The 11,662-nt window shown below is 40.2% G+C and overlaps 1 protein-coding gene across 1 annotated transcript; it reads right to left on the reverse strand.

Annotated features, from left to right (window-relative positions):
- Positions 1-2,068: 2,068 nt before the first annotated feature.
- LOC308395239 (mitochondrial glycine transporter B-like) lies at positions 2,069-11,181 on the reverse strand. The gene is made up of 8 exons (XM_080880007.1): positions 10,808-11,181; positions 10,416-10,524; positions 7,873-7,997; positions 6,166-6,250; positions 5,591-5,770; positions 5,174-5,342; positions 3,309-3,472; positions 2,069-3,209 (listed from the first exon to the last, which is right to left on the reverse strand). Exons 2-8 carry the CDS (start codon positions 10,428-10,430, stop codon positions 3,087-3,089), a joined length of 861 nt encoding a protein of 286 aa, XP_080736133.1. The 5' UTR covers positions 10,431-10,524; positions 10,808-11,181; the 3' UTR covers positions 2,069-3,086.
- Between the last annotated feature and the right edge of the window lie 481 nt (positions 11,182-11,662).

An 11,662-nucleotide genomic window follows, 5' to 3' on the forward strand; every position in this document is an offset into this window, starting at 1 on the left:
AGATCTGTTCTTTCTTAACCATATTCATCAATAACCAGCTGCTGATCCAGTGTGTTCCTCAGTCTGTGGAGGTACTCCAGTTCCACAGTCTTGGCCTGCAGCTGGTGACAGCGTTCATCATTCTACTCTGCAGCATTTCAGTTTAATCCAGGCTTATTTACATGGCAACAATTTTAACAACCTATAGTGGAAAGCCCCAACAATCAAGCGACCCCCTATGAGCAAGTACTTTGTGGCGTTAGACAGAAAAAACTCCCTCTTAGCAGGAAGAAACCTCCAGCCGAACAGGCTCAGGCAGGAGAGGTCATCTGCCATGACTAGTTAGGAGGAGTGAGGGGAGGGGAAAAGAAAAAGCGAGCAGCCCAGAGCTTCCAGCTGCGAGTGCTGATTAGAGTGGCCATCCAGTTCACAGGGGATCTTCAGAGCACAAAAAGGCTTCTGATGCAGTCCAGCTGCAGTGGATTGAAGTGCGCCTGATATCGGAGGAGAGACCTGAGACAACTGATTGATGCTGAGGACCGTTTTCAGCAAGGGATTCAGCAGGAGGCTAGCAGACTGAAGACTGACTGAACATTCAAAATAAAAGTTTGGAGTGTAGTAGATAATAAATTTGTCTTTGATGGTCTTAGCATGAGAACAGATTGCACAATACATTAGTTATAAATATAATGTTATGGCTTTGGGTGCCAAAATGAATTAAATAAAACATCAATAAATAATTAAATTAATGTCATTAGTTAATTAAATGTCTCATTAATTAACACTGAATATTAAATATATAAACAAATTCATTTCATTTAAAATATTAAATACATTTAAAATTTTAATTGATAACACATTTAATTATTTAATGATGCCCTCCATACATTCTGTGGGAAACTGTATATGATAACATGCAGATGCCTCATCATTGTTCTCACAGGCTAGCCCTAGATAATATCTATTGAATGTGACTGTGTTTAATAGCAACATGCATGTTCTGTCAGTAACGTGGATCACATTGTAGTCGGTATGGTTTAGGAGAGATGTTCTGGATACAAAACTGCAAATAAAATGATCAAACATCAAACTCCCCTTCATTTATAACACAAAGTCAAAATCATTTTTGGAAACAACAAAAACAGAAACAGGAGATTTTTATTCAACTTAAAAATCAGACAGGCACAGCATCTGTCTGAGCAAACACACGCACAGACAGAGTGTCTACCATAACACTGAATGCAGGACAGTCACAACAATGGAGGTGAGGTGGTGGGAATTATGGCACAGCTCAAGTTAAGACAGCAAACATGGAGGCTTTTAAATGAACTCCTACTTCACTACCTTTTTCCTTTAAACAGCCTGTAGGTCTGAAGAGACGCTCAGCGCCTCACTTTCATTAAACTGGGCTTATCTGCTGACTCACAGGAAGCCATTATTATAAACTCCTATCACGTAAAACACACAATTACTTCTTGGTGGCAACCATCGCTGTTCTAAGATGGCATCGAGTGGTCTTTCAGTTTGCATTTTATGTACAGACACAAAGACATTATTCTCTATTATACCACCTCTTCGTTTATATTAATAATAAATAACATCTATGCAAACACTCTACAGGAATTCATTAGTGTGACCCTTTTTTTTGTTAAATCAGCAACTCTGTATTAAGTCACATATTTACAATTCCAGAATGAGGCTGTACAAAGACAAGATCCACAGCTCCATCACCGGTATGGACTCTTTATAAACATGTCAGCGCAATGATTAAGCAATGCTTCACTTGGAAGCTTAATATTCTGGAAATACTGTTTGATCAGAGGAGGTACCTGACTTCAGCAAAACCTGAAATACTTAAATGACTTCAACTTCGCCTGGTAACCTAAATATATATATGTGTACTAAGAAAATAAATTTGTGAAAGTGCTCATTTAAATGCAGGGTGAAGGGCAACCTGCAGCGCCTTTAAAGGTGGAGTTTTCTTTTAAACGCAGAAATCTGTGTTTACATTCAGTGTTTCCTACAAAAATCAAATCCCTCATCATAAAATAAAGTCAAAGTTGCCTTTTTTTAAATTTATATATATATATATATATATATATATATATATATATATATATATATATATATAATGCTACTCCTGTGTGCAGAAAACAAGCAAAACTACCGAGAATCAAAACCACAGTGCTACTGAGAAGCTCCACAGGTTGTCTCAAAATGAAAAATCCTACAAATAATCAAACAATTTATTTATAAAATTCATTTAAAATAAAAAAAAAAAATCCATAAAATCCTGACTTTTTTGTTGGGTTTTTCTCGTGAGATGAAATCACTGCTATTCATTGATTTAGCTACAGATGTGGCTATCATTACGCCGAGTCGAAAACGCACCATAGTTTTATATAAACGTAGCTAGCAAAGTTTTAAGCAATACAGCAACAAAGGCTTTAACACAGTTATTAGCATTGGCCTCCATTTTCCCATAATGCAGCTGTGTGAGTACTGATTGTCTGAGCCTGAAACAAATAAACTTCTCTGCTTCTTAAAAAAAAAAAAGAGATCAGTCAGCAAGTACGAAACATTGCTCAATCTTGTCAGAACAAATATGGCAGAACCTGCAGTGCTTTGCTTCTTCATCGGATGTAAGTGACACCAGCTTATTGAGTGTCTCGTTCGTTTCTACGGTATTTTAAAACATCGTCAAAGGCAACTCTGTTAGCCAGAAGAGCCACTGGCCCCGTTTTCTGATCGCTAGTAGCCATACCTCAGGAACATAAATATTAGGAGGGACGAGTTCACTTCACAGCAGGGAGTGTCACTACAGTCCGAGACGGACATAAGAGTGCTTCAGGTGTAACATCACAGTCCCAAACAGTTTCACACACACACAGCAAACACACAAACAGAGCACTCTTACTCATGTGTTTCAGGCATTTATCCACCTGCTTCCTTTGCTTATTATCTTGTTACTGCTGGCTCACTGACCCTGTAAGCTCCTCAGCTCCATTTACTTCTTAGATGATAATAATAATAATAATAATAATAATAATACAGAAGTATCCTCTTATAGCTCTTTCCCTTCTCTTGCAGCTAAAAACTTTTGCTCTTCAGGATTTGAGGCCCATTCGAGCCATCAGCTGTTCATACACAGTCCAAGCCATGGCAGCCATGAGAGTGCGTCGAAGAGACCTGGGCACAGCTCCACGAAAAAACCCAGCCATGCCGTGCTCCTGAAGGAAAGGCCAGAGCAGCAATCCTCAGTTAGATGTTATATAATAGTGAAAGTGTTGCTTCTTACTGAAAAACACAACAAGAACGTGAGTACACACCATGTAGATGCAGCGAACTGCACCTGCTGTGTTACAGTGGGAGGGTCTGACTTGAATGTGAGTCTTCACTACATCTGCAGGCTGCGTTACTACTGATGCCATGACACCCGCAATCACCCCACAGCTGAAGTTCACCAGCGGGGCGTAGGGCGCCGAGGTCACCTCTGAGAGAAGAGAACCCGAGGATGTCAGATGATTTAAATAAAAACAATCAGTCAAACCACAGAAAGAGAAAAATACGTGGAAAACATTAAACATCACAGTTTCACAAAGAGCTGCGATGATTCATTGAGTAACTCGATTATAAAGCATATTCGACACAAATTTCTTGCTGTGATGTTTTAATGTTTAAAACTCTGTAGCGAGCATTTCACCCACATTTTTATTGGCATGTAAATACAGTGAGAGGGTTTTTGACAGATGTTGTTTTTGGGTAAAATACTAAAAATATTGCAGTTTCTAAAAATGTTACACCATGAAGCAGTGGATTGTTAAAGACCTGTGCTTTTCTCTTTTGAATATTTATTATGGCTCATTAATAAGACAAAAGTATTTATCAGTATTTAAAGTGTGAAAGGGTATTTTGAGAACGGCTGCCTTATCCCATTACTCTATTAATCGATACTCAATTAATTAAATGTTTGATAGCGGCAGCCCTAATGTACATCACCAATTCACTTGGCCACACCCCTAACAGTAGCTTGCAATTACAAGGCAAGAACCCATTTTTAGACAGTAATTACAAGTTACTATTAGGAGAAATGGGATGCTCTGTAACACAGGCCTGCCATCATCTTAATAATACTGTTTAATTACAGAGTAAGAAGGGGAAACAGGATATTCTATATTAAAGCCTTCACTCCTAATAGTAACTTGCAATTACCATGTAAGAACCCCTTTTGCACATTGCAATTAAAAGCCCTCACATCCCCTCAATGATACTGTGCACCTACAACAAGAGACAGAAGTAAGGTTACACAATAATAAAACATGAACCTCTAATATTACTAGATAATTAGAATTTACAAAAGGAAAACAACCTTCTTTCTTACAATATACTCACAGTATAATTATTGTTACTCAGTTTTTTTCTCTCTACCTACATTTTAAGCATTTGCCATAAACCATTTAATTTGTTTACACGGTAAAAGTTGGGAAACTACATCAGAGTCGTATTATGAAGCGCTACCAAGACATCAGTGCTCACAGTGAGGGTTTTCCACAACATGTTGCTTCATATGTTTTACATCAAGTGCTTTTAGCACAAAAAAGGTGTGAAATGGAAAGAAATTGTGAAAATGGGAATGCATCAAGTTCAGGATTTTTGCTCATAATTAAATAAAAGTTCTCTTATTCACAAGGGGCCGTCACAGCGGGCATCTCCGCATATCTTGACTGGGTAGATTTTTACCCTGGCTGGTCTTTCTGACACAACCACAAAGGGATTTGTGTCTGCTCCCAAGACTGAATCCAGGATCTTTCGTGTGTTATGTGAATGCAGAAACTGCTACACGATGGAGGGACTTGTCAAAGAAAATAAAGGACTTTCTCTAATGGTTCATATAAGCTGGGCTACCTTCTGTGGTGGACGTGAATAAATGTGATTGTGATTGTGCAGCATACAGCTGCTTGCAGAATTTTTAGCCACCCAATTTACTTCTTCAGTCATTCATTATCAGTCTGTGCGCAGCTTTACTGATTTTGCTCACAGAACGAACTGTACAAGCACTAAATCCACCCGATTGATTTTCTGCACAAGCGTTAAAACACTAATGCAAATTTCTGCATTATGTTCCTGGCAAAACATAACTCTTCACATTTTTCTTAACCTCCATTTTGATCTGCTGACTGAGTGTGACTCTCACCTTGAGGCAGCGCTCTCTTGGCCTGGCTGTAAAACATGACGTAGATGCCGGAGAAAGGAGCATCGCGGAGCAGCGTGGCAGTCAGCCCAGAAAACAGAGCCCTGATTCCCTCCGTCTCATACATACTCCTCAGAGCACCGGGCACACTCACATAACTGTAAAAGCCACTCTGAAAAACACAGAAAAATTGAAATGAAATGTCTTTAATCATGCGGTTGATTGAGTGACAATAGATGTAAATGACTGCCTTTGTATCCACACTACGTGTCTCCACAGAAAAGAGGGTCATAATAAAATAGAGCAAAAACCTCTGACTAAAAGCAGTTCCACAACTTTATTTTAAAAACAGATGTGAGAAGATTAGTAGATATTTCATCTCTGACCATCTGGCGTCAGAGTCTGTTAGCTGGTAGATACCTCGAAGCGCGTCTTGATGACTGTGAATGGTAACATGCAGACTCCGGCCACAGCTCTGGCACCCGCTCCGAGCAGAACTGCCTCGCCAGCGTTGGGAGCTCGGTCCAGGAAGAAGTGCTGCTTCAGGGAGTAGAAGGTGCTGAAGTAGATACCCACCCCAGGGATGCAGCGCACAAATGACTGCAGAGGGAGAACAGTTTTTGTTGTCTTGGTTAAAAACAAAGGCATAATTTACATGGGTTTCTTAGAGGGGAGCATGCGCTATGAGTTTGAGTGTTGGTGGGAGAATAAAATTTCAATTCAGTTTATTTATATAGCGTCAAAATACAACAACAGTCGCCCAAAAGTTCTATTTATTCTAAGGTAAAGACCGTACAATAATCAAAAGAAAACCCCAAGAATCAGACGACTCCTTATGAGCAACCACTTGGTGACAGTGGGAAGGAAAAACTCCCTTTTAAAAGGAAGAAACCTCTGGTAGAACCAGGCTCAGGGGAAGGGCAGCCATCTGCGTACAAACATGCAACAAACAGGATTTGTTGTAAATAATGAAAACGGTGCATTCAGTTGCTCACCGGTGAAACACCTTTCCACAGACTGAAGAACTTCTCTGTCCTAATAACATTGATGAAAACGCTAAACATTCCCACCTTGGGTGCGCTGCAAGACAAAATTTTGAAATCAATACAAACAAATTAAATTGTGCAAACAAATAAAACAAAACAAAAAAAAACATTACACTCTACTGTGCAAAAAAACTTAAGCCTCCTCTAATTTATAGTTTGCTTCCAAGGAGCCAGGCTTTCTGAAGGTCTTCCAAAGTTTTTTTATTTGGAAATTGGCTGCTTTTCCACCAATTTTCAGTCCAGTCCTTGTACCCGACCACTTTCAGGAACTTATTTATTTTTTGGTTTGTTAAGCCACTTAACACTGACCTGAGTCATTAGAGCATAAAATAAGACACGTAACTCAAAGGATGAACCAGTGTTGTGTCTACAAACAAACAACTTAACAAAAATTTAATTCTAAATTGTATCTTTAGGCACGGCGGTTAGCACTGTTGGTCATGAGTTCGACTCCATCTTTCTGTGTGGAGTTTGCATGGGTCCTCTTCCTCCCACAGTCCTAAGAACTGTAGTTAGTGGGGCTAGATTCATTGGTGATTCTAAATTGCCCCCAAGCATGAACGTGAGTGCAAATGGTTGTCTGTCTCTCTGTGTTAGCAGATTGGCGACTTTTCCTGGGTGTACCCCGCCTCTTGCCTCTAACTGGTATAGGCTCCGGCCCATACCAGATAAGGATAAGCTAAGTGGATGGATGGATCTTTAGGGACTTTTTTAAGAGCAGCCTGTCATAAAAACACATCATTTGTTCCCATTTTCTTTACTTAAATCTAGAGACCACAGTTTGACAGGCATGAAACACTATTTTTGCACCAAGAAGGTGATTGCCAAAGAGCTATTAGCTGAAAATTCAACATGTTCAGCGTGATGTGTTCTTAGGAAAATGGATTGGCCTCCCCAGAGCCCAGACCTCAGCAGTGACCTCAACCTTAACAGAGAACAGAACAAAGGGCAGCCAACATCCAAAGGAGAGCCTTGAACGTCCTTGAAGCCTGGAGAACTATCCCTGAAGACTACTGAAAGAAATGACAAGAAAATTTGCCCAGCAGAGTTCAGACTGTCTTGACGGATTAAAGCAGCTACACCAAATATTGTACAGTTCTAATGACTTGAAAGTCAAACTATTTCCATACACTGCTCCACTAGTTTTCAATTTTCAAAGCAAAACATAAATAAATGAGGGGTGGCCCAAGACTTTTGCACAGTACTGTAAACACTCAAAGACATGCTGACAATAAATGGTTACAGCTGTGGTGAATCACTACTGTGAAATCAATTACCACAGAAATGATCCTTCTGGAGCTCTGTGCTAAAGAAAGGCCTCCACATGTGAAATAAATAAAACTCCACTTTTAAATGTTTACATTTGCTGTTCTCAGTGGCTGTAATTGCAACCCAGCAGCCTGACAGCATAATTACATCCTGCTGGTGTGACTAATTGCCCCATATAGGTCATACCAAGAGATTGAGGTTGGCACTGCCAGAAGATTTTGTCCTCTTATGCTTTTTATGTGTATGTGAGTGGGTTAAAGTCAGAAAAAGAGAGGGGGAGAGAAAAAAGTATAAAATCAGAGGCATGGTGATGTACACGTGTCTGATGTACATGCAGGTGAAATGTTCTCACTGTGTATCTGTGTGAATGTGTGTGTGCACACACACCCGGGCTTGGCATTGTTCTGCAGGGTCTGCAGTCGTGTCTTCACCAGATCCAAAGGCTGGAAGAGGAGTGTAGAGCAGGTGCCACTGAGGGAGCCACACATAAAGGCTTTGAGAGCTGGGTGAGCCTGAGGACAACGACAGACATAAAGAAGGATGATGGAGACCGACAGAGAGACGAGGAAAAGGAAGGATGGGAGAAAACCAACGAGAGGACAAGCGAGGAAGTGACATAAGAAAGAAATGGCGGACCAGAAAAGAGGACAGAGACAGAAAACAGACAAGAAGGGAGATAAAGCAGAAAGAAATGTAAAGGATTAGTCACAGAGTAAAGAGGATAACGAGAAAAATATGCCGTTCAGCATCTTCTTCGCCACTGGTCACCTCTTGCTGAATGGCAGAGAAATCTGTATATATTCATTCTCAAACAACTATGCATAAAAACAGCTTGACAAAGCAAAGAAAATATCATATCATAAATATACATGAATTGGACTTGGGATTAAAATCTAAATATGTTTGTGTGACATTTCCACTGCAATAAAACACCCTGTAGCACAGAGCAGAGGCCAGGTTCCTACACAGTGGAGATGATGGAGATGTGTAGAGACAGTTCACTCACTCACTCACTCACAGACACACACACACTGTCTGTTGCATAGAATTAAAGTGAGACTGAACATTATCAGTGGGTACATGCCTTGTAGACAAAAAGGCAGGCAGAATGTGACACGCAGACAGGGGCTAAATTTAGCTACACCTGAAGGTAAACTGTTAAACAGAAATTATATCAATTGGCAAAAATAAATAAATATTCCAACAACAATAACAAACCACAAATAATCATAATCAGCCTTCTATACGTTGCCTTTACAGACACAGACACACACACACACACACACACACACACGAGACACTTTAAATCATACGTTAAGCACAAAGATGCTGTCCTACCTTCCCCGGGATGCCCGGGGCTCGGCTCTGAGAATCCTGTTTTTCCTGCATTTTTCCCACTTTCACCTCCCTCTATCTGTGATGCTGCTCTTACAAATAACATATTATAAAATAAACCTCCATCTCTTACAAACCTTCCCCTCGCTCACTCGCTCTCGCCAACCTACAGTGGCTTTTCTCCTGCTTCCCGTCCTCCCTCCCCCATTTCAGCAGCCAAAGCAGAAGCTTAATCTAGCCCACGTTTTTCTACGGGCTTCTATCTTTATCTTTCAAACACACACACTCGCGCGTCTGTATTTGGTGCTCGCCTCTCTGTATAGCTCAGTGCTAAAATGCATCTTTTTCAAATAGCATGAGTCATGGAGCAGTTCACGTGGACATTACATTCAGGTCAATCATAAGAATGCTAGTTTTAGTTTTAACAGGAGAAAATATGAAGCTATACACTCAGTCACTTTATTAAGAATAGCTGTTCAACTACTTGTTAATGCAAATATCTAATCTAATTAATGTAAACATGGCCAAGACGACCTGCTGAAGTTCAAACAGAGCATCAGGATAGAGAAGAAATTTAATTTAAGTGACTTTCAACATGACACTGCTGTTGGTGCCAAACAGGCTGGTCTGAGGATTTCAGAAAATGCTGATCTTCTGGGATTTTTCCTACACAGTCATCTCCAGGGTTTATAGAGAACGGTCCAAAACAAAGGAAAACAAATTCAGTGTGTGACAGCAAAAATGCCTTCCTGGTGTCAGAGGTCAGAGAAGGATGAATACACTGCTTTAAGCTTTAACTAAAGCAACAGTAACTCAGATAACTACTCGTTACAACGCAAGTATGCAGAAGAGCATCTCTGACCAAACAACAGGTCAAACCTTGACGCAGATGGGCTAGAGCAGCAGAAGATCACAATGTAGCCAGTCCATAGATAAGGAAATAGGAAAAAGAGGCTATAATTCACATGGGCGTCGATTTGCACCAATACTGGACAATACACGATTGAAGAAATTCAATTCAATCTTATTCTAAGAGTTTTAAGGTGCTTTACATTGTAAGGTAAAGACCCTACAATAATACTGAGAAAATAGACAAAACCCCAACAATCAAGTCGAGACCCTATGAGCAAGCGGATGAGTCTGGTTGGATGAGTCTCAATTTCTGCTGTCAGATTTGGACAGTAGGGTTAAAAATTGGTGTAAACCACATGATAGCATGCTCTTTTTGGTGTAATGTGTGTTATATTTTGTGTGTGTGATGACTTTGGGCCTCATAGTACCAACATAATAGAGCATTGTTTAAATGTTACTGCCTATCTGAGTATTGTTGCTAAAACAATTCATCACTTTAGGATTACAGTGTACAAGCCTGTACCTAATGAAGTCGCCTGTGGGTCTATACTGTCATACAAGGTGTGCATTTCCCTAGAAATACTGAGAGCTACAATTGAAATGGCATTTCTATAAGTAAGCGACAGACATCACTCATGTTTCCCTGCGCTAAAAATCCCAACTGTTATACGAGGGAAACGTGTCGCATCAGGTAATTGACCATTTGTCTGCATGCTGTCAATGACAAACATGGCAGCACTCACCGCTGCCAACTCCATCTTTGAGCTGGATGCTGAGCCGGACGGGTCCAGTTTCTCCTGTGCTGCCGCCGCCGTTTTGAAACCGGTTAGGTTAGGCCACAGTGGATTCAAACTGGAGAAATCAGATGGCAGCCATGAGTCACATTTCAAAACATTGAGGTTGCCGGTGTAGCGGCTAATTTAGCTGGCTAGCTAGCTGTCACCAGTGTGGTAAGGTGAAGTTAGGACATCGGCCAACATTCACAAGCCAGCTGTTCTTAAGTCATATAACTGCCTTAAAGCGACCAAAGATGTGAGCTCCAACAGGCAGATTAGTTTCAGATATTCAGAAAAAGTCACTCAAACACATCTAGCGACTAGCTAGCCTGGTAACGTAGCATGCTAGCTCCTCTTACCTGATGTTGCAGTGTTTCAGGGATCGCTGGAGGTGACAGCCACCGCTGTTAGCTGAAGAAAGTCCATTATTTTATATTTACTGCGATAGTCTGAAAACATTTCCTTTAACCCAGCGTTACCTTTAACACGTTAACGCCGCCTGACAGGGCTAGCTCAACGACGTTAGTGTTAGCTAGCCAACTTCGTGAGTTGTGCGAAATAAAATGTAACGCTAACACCTCTGAGTGTGAGTTCCAAATAAACCGGGTGTGTCTTCAGTCAGACCACGATCACTAAACACGGGAGTGGTGAAACATCACATGTACCTGCTGCGGCTGTTAGTGAGCGGGCGGTAAAGTTCACCTGCAGGGCAAAGCCGACACACACAACTAGGGTATGTGTGTGCGTGTATTGTCAAACATGTTATGTATCGAGGTTAGTGTGGCAGATATCCATCTTTTTTTTTTTTTCTTATTGAGATCCTTTATTTGACTTTTTCTACATAATTGAGTTTATCTGCTTACAGTGATTTATCATTTATTTATCTATTTCTGTCACAGTCACTTTTATTTGGCTATAATTGTATTTCGGCCGTTTTGCTATAGCAGAACGTATCCTTTACGTATAAAAACAGTTTGCCGATTTTAAACTTAAATGTTTAAATATTAGAATTATTTAAACATAGATAATTTGAATATCTCCAAGTTTTTATTTTAGAGCACAAACCAGGACATGCATGCACTGTAAAATGTAAGTTTCTGTATTTCTGACAATAGCCTCAAGATGGCGCTGCTGTTCCACAGAAGATGAACATTGCAACATCAACAAGGTTTATTTGATATTTTCTTTCATTATTATAGGTTTAGAATAATCAC

The sequence above is a fragment of the Rhamphochromis sp. 'chilingali' genome, assembly GCF_963969265.1.
Source record: "Rhamphochromis sp. 'chilingali' genome assembly, chromosome: 4".
Classification (NCBI taxonomy): Eukaryota; Metazoa; Chordata; class Actinopteri; order Cichliformes; family Cichlidae; genus Rhamphochromis; species Rhamphochromis sp. 'chilingali'.